The following is a 13198-nucleotide window of genomic DNA, read 5'->3' as shown; positions in this document are numbered from 1 at the left end:
CCCCTAACGATTTTAAAAATATTTTACTAATTCTTTTCTTTTCATAAAAAGAAAATAACAATCAACTTTACTTCAATTCCAATAGCTAGAAATGAAAAGGCATAAAAAGACACTGCACATAACAGTGCATATGTGGGGTAGTGCGAGTGGGAGGAAAAGACTGGAGAGGGACATTCATTATGGTCTGATCCCAATCGATCATCCTCATTTTTGGTGGAAAAATCCACCACGCCAGAGACTTTTCCAAGTCGTCCCTGTCTTCACGCGTCTTAAACACGGCCTTCCACGCATGTATCAATCAATCCGTAAAACAAGTTGTAGCAAAATTGACCATCAATTTTCTCTTCAACCAATTAGAGTCTCCTAAAAATTATGCGAAAATTAAAGCAAAACTAGAACTGTGATTATCTCCAGTGTCTTTTGGTTCTAAGTCTCTCCTGCGATGACAATTCTACATTCCAAAAACCTAGTGATTCTCAATCCTTTGTACCTACTCCTACTACTCACTATTTCACTCACTCCCATTTCCTCCGACTCATCACAACCTTTTTACACGCCTACTGAAAGTATCGCCCTTGACTGCGGCTACTCCGTCAGCAGCACCACACTGGACGGCCGGCAATGGGTGGCCGACACCGGTATAAATTTTCTTTCCCCTTTAGACCAAAAACGCAACAAATCAATAGCCACTTCAGCTGAGACACAATCTTCTCAAGCGAGCTCTGTTCCCTACTTGACCGCACGCATATCTTTGACCGATTTTACCTATGTATTTCCGGTCACTGCAGGCCAAAAGTTCATCCGGTTGCACTTCTACCCTTCTCAATACCCAAAGTTTGAACCCTCCAAAGCCTTCTTCTCTGTCAAAGCCAATCAATTCACTCTTCTCAGCAACTTCAGTGCCTCTCTAACAGCTGCTTCTCTGGGCTCAGACTATCTATTCAAAGAATTCTGCATAAACGTAGAAGATGAAGATCAAACATTGAACATCACCTTCACTCCGTCTTCGACTCAGTCGGATGCATACGCTTTCATCAATGGGATTGAAATTGTCTCCATGCCTACCAATCTTTATTACACCCCGGCCGACCCACCATATGGCATTACTTTTATCGGCCATGAGCAAAACCCAATTCATATTGAAAACAACACTGCTCTTGAGACCGTACACCGATTGAATGTTGGTGGTAGAGAGATTTCGCCCATGTTGGACACGGGTATGTTCCGAAGCTGGTTGAAGGACGACGATTACGTGTCAAACATAGGGGCTCTTCCAGTTAACAACAGCTTTAATCTCATCTTCACCAAATTACCTAGTTACACTGCACCGGCCGAAGTATATATGACCGCTCGGTCCATGGGAAACAACAAAACTGTAAACAAAAACTACAATCTCACTTGGAATTTGCCTTTGGATTCCGGTTTTATGTACCTTCTCAGACTACACTTCTGTGAGTTTCAAGTTGAGGTCACAAAGCAAAGTGACAGGGAGTTTACTATATTCATAGCAAATCAGACGGCCGAGAGTCAAGCCGATGTGATCGTTTGGGCTGGAAGAAATCATGTCCCGGTTTACAGAGATTATGCAGTGTTGATGGTGAGTCAAGCAAGAGATCAGAAGAAACATAATCTTTCTATAGCTCTGCATCCTAATCCGGACTCACAGACACTTTACTCTGATGCCATCTTGAATGGGATAGAGGTTTTCAAAATCAGTGACTATTCCGGCAATCTAGCAGGACTCAACCCTGACTCAATTCCACCGCCCGCTTCACCGTCTACCCCACAACCAGCGAAGACGGAAAACCGAAAAACTACACCAGTCGCCACCGTTGTCTGCGGTGTTCTTTCTGGTGTGATCGCAGTCTCTGTTCTTGGTTTCTTGATTTTCCGGCGACGGAGAAGAGTTAATAGTCGGGGTTCCAGCAATGCAGGATGGGGCTCGATCTCCTACGTCGCAACAAACCACACTGAAATGCCTTATAGGTCTTGCTCCTAGTTTTTGTAGAGAACCAAATCTCACTCATTTGGATCGACGGAAACAAAAAGAAAAAGAAAGGAAATAATTATAGCCTTATAGGTCTTGCTCCTTAGTTTTTGTATCATAAATTTTTATTTTTTTTATTTTTGCTTGCGCTACCACTAGTAAAATAAAACTAATTATTATTTTTAAATATCTATTTAGTCTTTTTCCCAATCAAGAGTTTTTGCTATAATTTTATTTGTTTTCAAATAAATAAATTTATTCTCTCCTTTCTTTTTCGTCTTAGTTATCCTAACAAAGAGAGAACAATTACTGCTTACCGTGCATAATTGAAAATTAAAAAATTGTATAAAAATTTTGTTTGGTTCAATTTTCTTAATAATATTTTTTTTAAATTGACTTATTTTTAAAGAAATTATCTTTTATAATATTCTATTTTATATTCTTAGTTAAAACAAAGATGGGTACATGATATATACCTAGGGTCAATTGTTCAATTCTCATATATATTTATATTCAAATATATGCCCTTCAATTTTTGGGAGAAAGTATTAGACGGGTGAAAAATCTTTTGCAAGAAAACAAATAGCTAGCAATAAGACATTTAAGATCGAGTAACAACAAAATTTAAAAGGTGTGAACGTGGGAAAATATATGTATTTTGCAAGGGATTGCAATAATTAAACAAGTTGGTGGCAGGAACGATGGAGGACCATTCGTTTAATATCCAAAGCTCTAATTATTCAATTATAAAAAGTGGATGGATACTCTAAAGGCTGGTATTATTGCCTAAGTGCATCCTCGCTTGGTGAAAGAAATAGAGTGGTGAATTGTGTTGGAGTAGTAAGTAAAATGGTGCTTTCATTATTTGTGAAGAAAGGGTGTTGGTATTCCTCAACATTCCTTGGGGTAATGCTGGATTCAATTGTAATTGTATGTGGAGCTACCTCTACCTTTACCTCACATAAGAAGAGCACCATCGTCAACTTCATGTCACATGACTCCTGCAATGGTACCATTGGTGAATGTGACATGGACGAAGAGCTGCAGCTTCCAATGGATCCTGAATTTAGTAGAAGGCTACTCGGCGGGATTGGGAAAGGAGTGACTGGCGGGACGAATAACCAAATAAACCTGCACTGGGAAATTGTGACAGACACAAATACGCAAATTGCCTTCCTGGTAGAAACGGAAAAGTCAACCGTGGATGCAAACCTTATCAGGGGTGCCGTGGTTGATTTTAAACCAGAAGCCTGATGCAGTACAAAAAATATATATATAAACAAGAAGCACCGGCAAATTCAAGAAACTATCATTTGTCGTTCTTAATTAGTTGAATTTTATTCCAGATTGATATTATGCATTGGGTATTTAAATAATAGAACCACTCTACCCCGGATTCTAGTGATGGTCGTTCACGTTTCGATTACCTTTAAATAGTTTATAGTACCAATATTTAATTATTTATGATGATCTATATCACCTCTAAAGTTTATATATAATTCATGGTGTTCTTGTATATTAACATTAAATCCCAATTGACAAATTAGCAAAGTATTTTCTTCCAGAATTTTACAAGTAAATGGACTAAATACTGGTATTCCATTATTGTATGTTCACGGATCACATGCATCCATGTCTAGATTGGTTGATTTATATTTTTGTTGAAATGCTGCACATTTTTACTTTTTTTATAAAATTTCATTTTTTGAATTATCCAGCACGTATGCTAAAAAACAGACAAAAAAAATTATCCAGCTTGTTGATAAGTACCATCCCAACCGCAGTATCAAGGAGGTTTGCTAGGGCTTATTTATAGCCCTTGGCTGATTGTTTGATTCTCATATGTCTACTTACATGGCATAAGCAGTATATATTCAAGGATATTATCTCAAAGTAAATAGTCAAAGCTGTCCGTCTTTTGGGATTTCACCCAGACTAATTCACGGAATCTATACATTCTCTTCGACACAGAGTAGGTAAAACTCAAACTATATCAGCAATCATGACCCTAATGAATTGCTCGCACCCAGTGATGATCGAACCTGAGACCGGATGCTTCCTGATGCACCAAACTTCAAGTCTTTCCCGACTGAGCCAACACGTTCGGGTTAAATAGATAAAGCTTTTAGAACAGGTAACAATAAGCCATTTAGACATTCAAAAAAAAAAAAAAAAGGGAAAAATTAATGAAAAAGTAGGAAGGTAATTGGGAAGTGTAGAGGATAATTTCATAACAGTAAAAGTTATGCAATTGGTGATGGACAATACTTGCCCACTCACCGGTGAGTAGGAAACTTATACTCACCAAATATGTGGCGTAATGTTAAACGGACAAGTGTTTTTATATTTAAAATAGTAAAAATAATAATAATAATTTGATAACTAGGTGGGTTAAACTCAAATAAATCTGAATCAAATTCTAATTATCTTTCTTCTCCCTCTCTCATACGCTTCTATCATGAAAAAAAAAAAAAAAACACCTAAAACAAAGAAAAATATCTTGTACTTATATGCTATTTGAGATCAAAATCACTAAATGCCAAAACCCTATAAAGAATTTAAGTGTATAGTTAAAAAAAAAAAAAAAAAAAATCAGCTTCAAATACCAATATTCCAAAAAATGATGACCCCTGCAGGTGTGAGGTCTTATTTAATCAGCTTCGGTAAATAAATTCAGCTGCAAAACATTGCATTCGATATCGTTCTAGACACTATTGAATTCAACGTCATCAATTTTCAGTTCCTTTCGAGCCTTGTGAAATTTTTGAAAGGTTACTTAGAGGTGCCATATATAGATTCCTGTCAATAATAAAACACTAGTTTGTCTCTGTAAAAATATGAGTGCGAGAGAGAAGGGAAGAGGGACAAAACGGATAAAATTAGGGCTTCCACATAATAGAAAAGTGAAAAGAGGGAGAGGAGAGAGAATTAGAATATGATTCGGATCCATTTAACCCGGATAGTTATCAAATTATTTATTTTTTATTATTTTAAATGTAAGAACACTTATCAGTTTAGCATTACGCCACATACGTGATGAGTATAAGTTTCCTACTCACCAGTAAGTAAGCAAGTATTGTCCATTGGTGATGTGTATAAACACAAATGTGAGGATCCAAAGAAGGAAATGGAAGAATGAGGAGAAACAGGAAAGTACATAAGTGGAGATATACAGGATGTGTATTGTTGCGGTCGAGAAACAGGAAAGTACATAAGTGGAGATATATAGGATGTGTATTGTTGCGGTCACCCCAAATACTATATTCTCTCTACCTTTAATGCTTGTCTTGAGGCTACTATTTATAGCCTTCAAACGTCTCGGATATTATCTAGTGGTCCTTATCATGCGTCATGGCTACCTAAGAAGTCATGATGACACTAGCGTTTCTAAGAAGTCACTTCCTCTTTTTGAGCATAGAACTTGCTGAATATTCATATCCATTGCATTAAATGCATTTTGTCATTTTATAACTGGCGGTAACCAAGTTAATTATGACTATTTCAGTGCATTAAATGCAATGCAAAGTTTCTCTCTCGCAGCGTACATCCACCATCACACTAATCAGGCTCGTTTGTAGATCATGTTTTAGTTTCTCATCTACTAAACCAAGATCCTTCTAAATATCCCAATGAGGAGAACCTCAAACTATCGAGGAAACCCTATCTTTATCTCGAGTTGCTTGAGTATAAAGTCTTTAATACATGTTCTTCTTGTATGCATTATGATTTGGTGGTCTTGATGGCAAGTCTTTTGAAGTGATGAATGACATGTTGTCTCGCCCTAATTTGGTAATCCGATAGCAAGTCCTTTCGAGATTTTGAGTAACCTGGTATAACGTCAGGTTTTGGTAACTCGATGGTGAGACCTTTCGAGGTTTTGACCAACCTGGTACAGCGTCAAAGTTTGGTAACTTGATGGGGAGGCCTTTCAAGGTTTTGAGTGACTTGGCATAGCGCCGGGGTTTGGTAACTCGATGGCGAGGCCTTTCAAGATTTTGAGTGACCTGGTATTGCGTCAGGTTTGGTAACTCGATGACGAGCTGTTTCAAATTTTTGAGTGACCTATGTAATACCCCTAGTTTTAAAAGGGATATAATTGGAATTTTACTATTTATTTTATTGATTTCATTATTTCTTTTATTATTTTTAAGTGCTTACGTGGCTGCGTGTTTTGATGGTTTCCTGTTTTTATGTGAAATTTGAATTACGTTGTTATGTAAATTAATTTATTTGTTTAATTGACATTGTCTGTTTAATTGAAATTATAAAATAGGTGACTTGAATTAAATGGTTAAATGAATTGTGTCAATTAAGGTGTTTAATTTATATAGGATGGGATTGAATGGTATGGAGTAAATGGGTATGGTTAATACCCATGGATATGTATACAGGTATATATATATATATGGATTAATAATAATTATTAACAATTGAATTATATTTTTTATTCATTATATAGGGTGGAATATAATTCTAGGGTTTTATCTTTTTATTAAGCGTCGACTTATACATATAGTTGGTTTAATTGTTATTTCGCGGTGGCGTCTCCTCAGTTAATTAGAATTAGGTTTTCCTATACACCTATAAATATATGGTATTAAGGTTGTTTAGGATTGAAAAACAAAACACATACCCTATTCACGTTCAGAGATATTGAGAGAAAACAGAAAGAGGTTGTGAGGAAAACAGAGCAACCTTGGTGAAGGTTTTGGCTGTGGATTAGGCTGGACCAAAGAGGAATGTAGAGGGTCTATTTGTGGAGGAGAACCGGAGCAAAGGAGTTCTTAACAACAGTCATGATCGCCGGAAAAATTTAGGAAGATGGCAACAAGGTTTTTTATTTAAAAACCACAGAGGCAAGTTTTTTTTCTTTCTCTCTCCCGTTAGCCTGTGTTCTGTGCATCCTTAGATAGCCTCTAGGGTTTTAAGTGATCATTAATTAAATTTTACATGCTTGTTATATGCTAAATCAATTATCTATATGCGTTGAATTACACGGTTACAGTTCTTGCATCTCTGGTTTTCAGTTTGGTTTAAAAGCATGTTAAATCGGTAACGGTTTTAATCACTGTAATTGATTCGAACTGTTGTGAACAAGTCATGGGGATGATATTGGGTATAAATAGGACTCTTAGGTTCAATATTAAAGATGAACAGAAGGTTGGGAATGGCCGAAGACGAAGCTGATAGACGAAACGAAGCAAAACTGGACAGAGGAGGCTCTTAGAGAGGGAGAGCCGGCTCTGGGAAGCCAAGAGCAGGCTCCCACTCCTTAAGAGCAGGCTCTATGCTTCTAAGAGCAGGCTCTAAGGTGCAAAGACCCTGCTCTGTGGTTTTGAGAGCAGGCTCTCTTGGTTAGGCTCTGTTTGGGTGCGTTTGGACACTGTTTGGGCACTGTTTGGGATTCTAAATGGTTTCAGGGACTGGAATGAGAATTCTAAAAGTAATTTCAATGGATTTTAATCCCTCTAATTGTGTAATTTGGTCCATAAGGCAAATGAAATAAATAATGTAAAAATAAGCAACTTTGTACGCTGGTAACGGATAGGAAGAACTAAATTGCTAAATCTTATTTTAAAAATTTAACAGATTGTAGCATGGACTCTAAACATGATATTATGCTATATTAGAGTCACATTAAATAAATTAATGTCTTTGTGCTCATGGATTTAACCTTATGAAAGTTTAACCAATTTTGCAGGCTGTTAACAAATAAGCAGTATTAAATTGGTCAGTTTTATTTTAAAAATTTAATGGACTGTAGAATGATTTTAAAATCATGTTCTTGATGCATAATGGAGTCATTTAATTATCATACTTGTTTCATGCTTACTTTGGATTATAAATGTTGAGTTATTATATTTTAATATGCAATTATATGGATTATGGTTTTGGAATTTTAATTACTGAGATATTAAAACTCTATTATGCAATTACGTGGATAAAATGCTTTGGATTCTCTTTGCTAAACTGTTAAATAAGGTTCTAGTAATTTACAGGGATGTTAGTTGGATTTTGGGTTGATAAACTGTTTAAGTTCTGTTCTATCAGCTATATGGGTTATGTGGATTGTATTTGGTGTACTATATGAAGTGTTGCATCATTTACGAATCGTTTGCATGATATGCACCGGTATGGGACAGTGGCATACGAAGGGAAGGGTTAGATCAAAACGCTAACTCCTACCCATTCATACATACGGAATGAATTAACTAAAACGGTTAAATCCTGCATGGTTTCATGTCCTGTCAACTAAAACAGTTGAACGACATACTGGATGGTTGTTATATTTCTGTATTAGGAAGAATAGGGATTTAATCAAAACACTTAATCCTAATTATATGTTGTGTTTTGGTGACGAATAGTTGACCGGCTCAACATTGTATTTGAATGTGATTTATATACATATAAATTATGTTAGTCTGTGCGGCTGAACAAGCTGAACAACTAACTGGATTTTTTATAGTTGGATAGGATCGGACTTTAAATATATATGTATGGTACCGCAATATGAGCTTGAGTCTCAGAATTGTCGGTTATGGAGCGTATATGCAGTAGGATGTGTAACTGGCTTTGTTGGTTGAGGTATACCCTGTTAGGCTTAGATAGTCATGCCCACTCAAGTGCGTTTTGCATGTTGCCTTTTATTCTGGTTGAGACTCTCATCATAGTCTAGCGAGAGTCCTGTAGTATGAATATATATATCTATTTACGGACTATATAGTTATGGTTGAGACATCTAAGATGTATCTGAATATCGGGTCTCTGTTTGGATTGTAGTTAGGATAGAACTTGTTCATGGGCCTGACCCACTATTAATTTTCAGGTAACGGACGGTTCCAGTTCTTAGAGCTTGTTCGTGCTGAGTAGAGACGGCTACTCATTCTACCGACGACATATGAGGTTTCTTCATGGTTTAGCATTGGATTTCTTTTTGGTTGTTCGTTTTCCAGTGTTGGTTTTTATTAGGGGTCCACCAGATGGATTCCCAATTTGTATTAAAAATAGAGAAGTTGGATGTATCAGAATAATTTTCTTATTTATAAAATTTTATTCTGATGTTTCAGTTTTGGATTATCTTCTTAGTTTCTTTTCAGCAGTTTTATTTATTCCTGTTTATCTTAATTGTATTCTATATTCGTTTATTGCTAATTGGTTTGATATCCTCGGGTAATCGGGCGTGGGCCTGGCCAACCTGCATCCGAAAATCTGGGGGTATCACAACCTAGCATAACATTAAGGTTTGATATCTCGATGGTGATGTTTTTTTGAGGTTTTAAGTGACCTAGTGTAGCGGCAGAGTTTGATAGCTCGATGGCGAGGCCTTTCGAGGCTTTGAGTTGCTTAGCATGATGCCAGGATCTGATATATAGGGTAAATGTTTTTTCACTTTTCAACCTGTTACTTGGGTCTTTATGACTTTATTAGATTGCCACGTTGTAAACCATCCCTACAAGAAGATATTTCGAACATAACATTTATTTACTAATAATTAATATTTGGTTTTGAAAACTCCTCTTTGCTTGGTGTATGGTGAAACAATCAATCGCAAAAACATTTGTCACTTGTGTCTTTAGTACTGATTTCTAAACTAATTAGCTATAATAAATGATAAAATTGTTCTGTCTCTTAATCTAATGATGATTGATTTTGGACAAATTCATTATTCACCATTTCGCTTTGGCATATATATATATTTCTGTCTCTTATATGGGACAAATGCAGAAAACACTCCTAAAGTATATTTCGCGTAACAATTTTTTCATATTTGAAAAAGTGTGCAAAAAACACTTCTAATCATTTCACATTGTGTGAAAATACCTCTCAATCAGAAATCTGATATAAATTAGTGCTATAATACCCATTTTGCCCTTTTTACTCTTCCGAAAATGTCTAAGGGGGTATATAGACTACTAATTTCACAGTATATGCTGTTATGTGCACATTACCTTTTATATATATATAGATAATTCTCTATATGTATCTCTAATTTTTATTATTATTATTATTATTTTCTTTTGAAACTTTGAAAATTTGTTCAATAAGGATTTGATTTTTTTAAGATTTCAGTTTACTGTTTTCTACTTTATTTTTAAAAAAAAAAATTGAAAATCTGTTCAATAAGGATTTGATTTTTTTAAGATTTCAGTTTACTGTTTTCTACTTTATTTTTAAAAAAAAAAAAATTTTGTACCAACACTGTTACAAAAAAAAAAAAAAAAAAAAAAAAAAAAAAAAAAAAAAAAAAAAAAAAAAAACCAATATCAGTGTGCACTATTTTTCAGAGTTTGGAGCATATTTGTTTTCTTTAGTTTGCACTTTATTTTTGTTCTTTTATTTTTTATTTTTATTTTTATTTTTCTTTTATACTTTTATTTTTATTTTTATTTTTATTTTCTATTTTTATCTTTACTTGTCTATTGTCGACATCCTCCAATAGTATCATTTTCATTCGTTTTACAAAATTATTTATTTTTATATATATTTTAAAATTGTTCAGTAAGAGTAATTTAGTTAACTTAGGATTTAACTTTGTCAAATGAACCTATTTGTACCAAATTGAAACTTTAGGAGTTTTTTTGCACCTCCAATAGTGTTATTTTTAGTTATTTTACAAAATTATTTATTTTTATATATTTTATAAAATAATTCAGTAAGGGTAATTTAGTCAACTTAGTATTTAAATTTGTTAAAGGAACCTATTTACACCAAATTAAAATTTTCTAGTTGTTTTTTGTACAGGGGTATGATATGCATTGTAAACATACTTTAATAGTATTTTCTACACTTGACCCATATATATATAGTGTGTGTGTGGGCCTTTTCATATTTAGTGTTTGGTGTCACCTAATACAAAAATAAATGTGGATTTTAATTCTCTTTTGTGGTATTTTAAGCCGTCCTCGCAGCCATGAACTTTTCATAATCTCATTCTCAAATTGGAACCACATGAACTCAGAACTCTTCATATAAAACTAGCCACATCATTCATATATATTTTTTCTTCGAAGGGGAGAGCTCATTCCATCCACAAATGGCCCAAAGTAATTCAATGTTTTAGTACATGCCAAAACTCGACTCGTCCTTATCCATCCATGTGAACAGCTTCCTCATCGAACCCCACTGCATTGATAAGTTGCATCGCACTGTTTCTTCTTTGCTACGTGACAAGTTGCATTGCAAAGTTGCAACTATTGAGGTCGGGAGCTACTATTTCCCCTCTTTAATTGACATGTTAAGAAGGTAGAAGCAATAGACCACAGTCGATCACACTGAATTTTTTTGAAAGTTAATGTGATATAGGGAGGAACTATGAGACAGTTGAAAAAGTTTATGCAAGAAAACAAATAGCAATAACACATTTAAGAGTACCAAACAAAACTTAAAAGAAGAGAAAGTGGGAAGACATAGTTTTCAAAGAATAGCAATAATTAAACAAGTCGGAGCCAGCAATAAGGACCATTCATATCCGAAGCTAATATTTCAATTATAAATTAAAGAATCAACTGTAAAAGGCCCAAGTGTTCGGTGCAAGAAATAGAGTGGTGAATTGGGCGGGTTGGAGTAGTAAGTAAAATGGGGCTTACATTTTTTGTGAAGAAATGGTGGTGTTCATTAGCATTCCTTGTGGTAATGCTGGGTACAACCGTATGTGGAGCTACCTAGCTCCACCACTACTACACATAAGAAGAAGAGCATCGTGATCAACTTCACGTCACATTACTCCTGCAGTGGTACCATTAATGTTGGATGTCACCGTGTGGACGAAGAAGAGCTGGTACGGTGCTTCCAATGGATCCTGAAATAAGTAGAAGGCTACTCGGTGGGATTGGGGGAGGAGGTACGAAAAATACGTTGAATACAGGTTCAGTAGCCGCAAGTGTATGAGAAATAAATACACAACTTGCCTGCTTCCTGATTCAAACGGAGATGTCAAAATGTGGTGCAAATCTTATGAGAAGTGTCACCTAGGCCATCCTCCCTAATCACACCATATGCAAAATCTTTGCTTGCTCGGTGGTGATGCAGTAACTAAAACAAGAAGCAAGAGCCAGATAAAAAGATTCAAATGGCAAATTCAAAAAACATATATCACTTAGTTGATTCAAATGGCAAATTCAAGAAACATATATCACTTAGTTGATCTTTCTTAATCTGTTCCTTTTAAACCACGTATTATGTAGCGTGTATTTAAAATAACAGAACCATTCTGTCGCTGATTCTAGTTAAGGTCTTTCATGATTCAATTATTTATGACGGTCTTAGGCAAGATCTATATCACGCCTAAAGTTTATGGTTACGTACTTCTTGTACCTTAAAATTAAATCCTAATTTATAAATCAGTAAAGTATTTTCTTCCTGAATTATACTTGGTTGTTAATTTTAAATTATCCTGCTTGTGATTAGCAGCTAGATCATTTCTTGACCAAGTCATTCCCAACAACGCAGCACTTTAATTCTGTTACGTGTTGGTTGACTTCTACTGCACCCAACACACCTAACCCAGAGAACAATTAAATGTTCTAGATAGCCGACGTTCTTTCACAAGAATAAACAAGTTGGATCCAGGAATGAGAACCATTCATTTTATATCTGAAGCTCTAATGATTCAATTAGAAAAGATATTGGGACTCTAAAGGTTGGTACTATTGCCTAAGTGCATGCTAACTTGATGAAAGAAATTAGAGTGGTGAATTGTATTGTATGTCTTGGAGTAATTTCGTAAAATGGTGGTTACATTATTTGTGAAGATGGGGTGGTACTGTTCATTAGCATTACTTGTGGTAATGTTAGGCACCGGAGCTATCTCCATGCCTATCTCACCTAAGGAGAGCGTCGTCGACATCGTCATCTTCAACTCACACTACTCCTGCAATGGTACCATTGGCGAATGCCGAATGGACGAAGAGCTGGCAGTGCTTTCAATGGATCCTGAAATAAGTAGAAGGCTACTTGCCTGGAATGGGGGAGGAGTGACTCGCAGGACGAAAGATCCAAGAAGAGCTGTAGGCGCAAAATGTGGGAAGAACAAGTACGGAAGTTGCCTTCCTGGTGGAAATGGAAAAAGAAACCGTGGGTGCAAAGAATATCAGCGGTGTCGCCTAGGCGATTAATCTTTTCTTGGTGGTGATGCAGTAACTATAACAAGAAGGAAGAGCAGACGAGAGAATCAAATGCCAAATTCAACAGACATATATCACTTGTCTTTCT

At 35.6% G+C, this 13198-nt stretch overlaps 1 protein-coding gene across 1 annotated transcript; it reads left to right on the top strand.

Annotated features, from left to right (window-relative positions):
* Nucleotides 1–442: 442 nt before the first annotated feature.
* On the top strand, nucleotides 443–1999 carry LOC132282182 (receptor-like protein kinase FERONIA). The gene has a single exon (XM_059783801.1). The coding sequence runs from the start codon at nucleotides 443–445 to the stop codon at nucleotides 1997–1999; it is 1557 nt and encodes a 518-aa protein (XP_059639784.1).
* Nucleotides 2000–13198: the final 11199 nt, after the last annotated feature.

Source organism: Cornus florida, unplaced genomic scaffold, assembly GCF_030987335.1.
Source record: "Cornus florida cultivar Cherokee Brave unplaced genomic scaffold, ASM3098733v1 CherokeeBrave_3.0.0_Hap2_Chr11, whole genome shotgun sequence".
NCBI classification, from domain to species: Eukaryota; Viridiplantae; Streptophyta; class Magnoliopsida; order Cornales; family Cornaceae; genus Cornus; species Cornus florida.
This window is presented reverse-complemented; position numbering and strand designations above follow the sequence as displayed.

Bases quoted from the DNA above. Each gene is read 5' to 3' on its own strand.
- LOC132282182 (XM_059783801.1), top strand. From the start codon at position 443: ATGACAATTCTACATTCCAAAAACCTAGTGATTCTCAATCCTTTGTAC.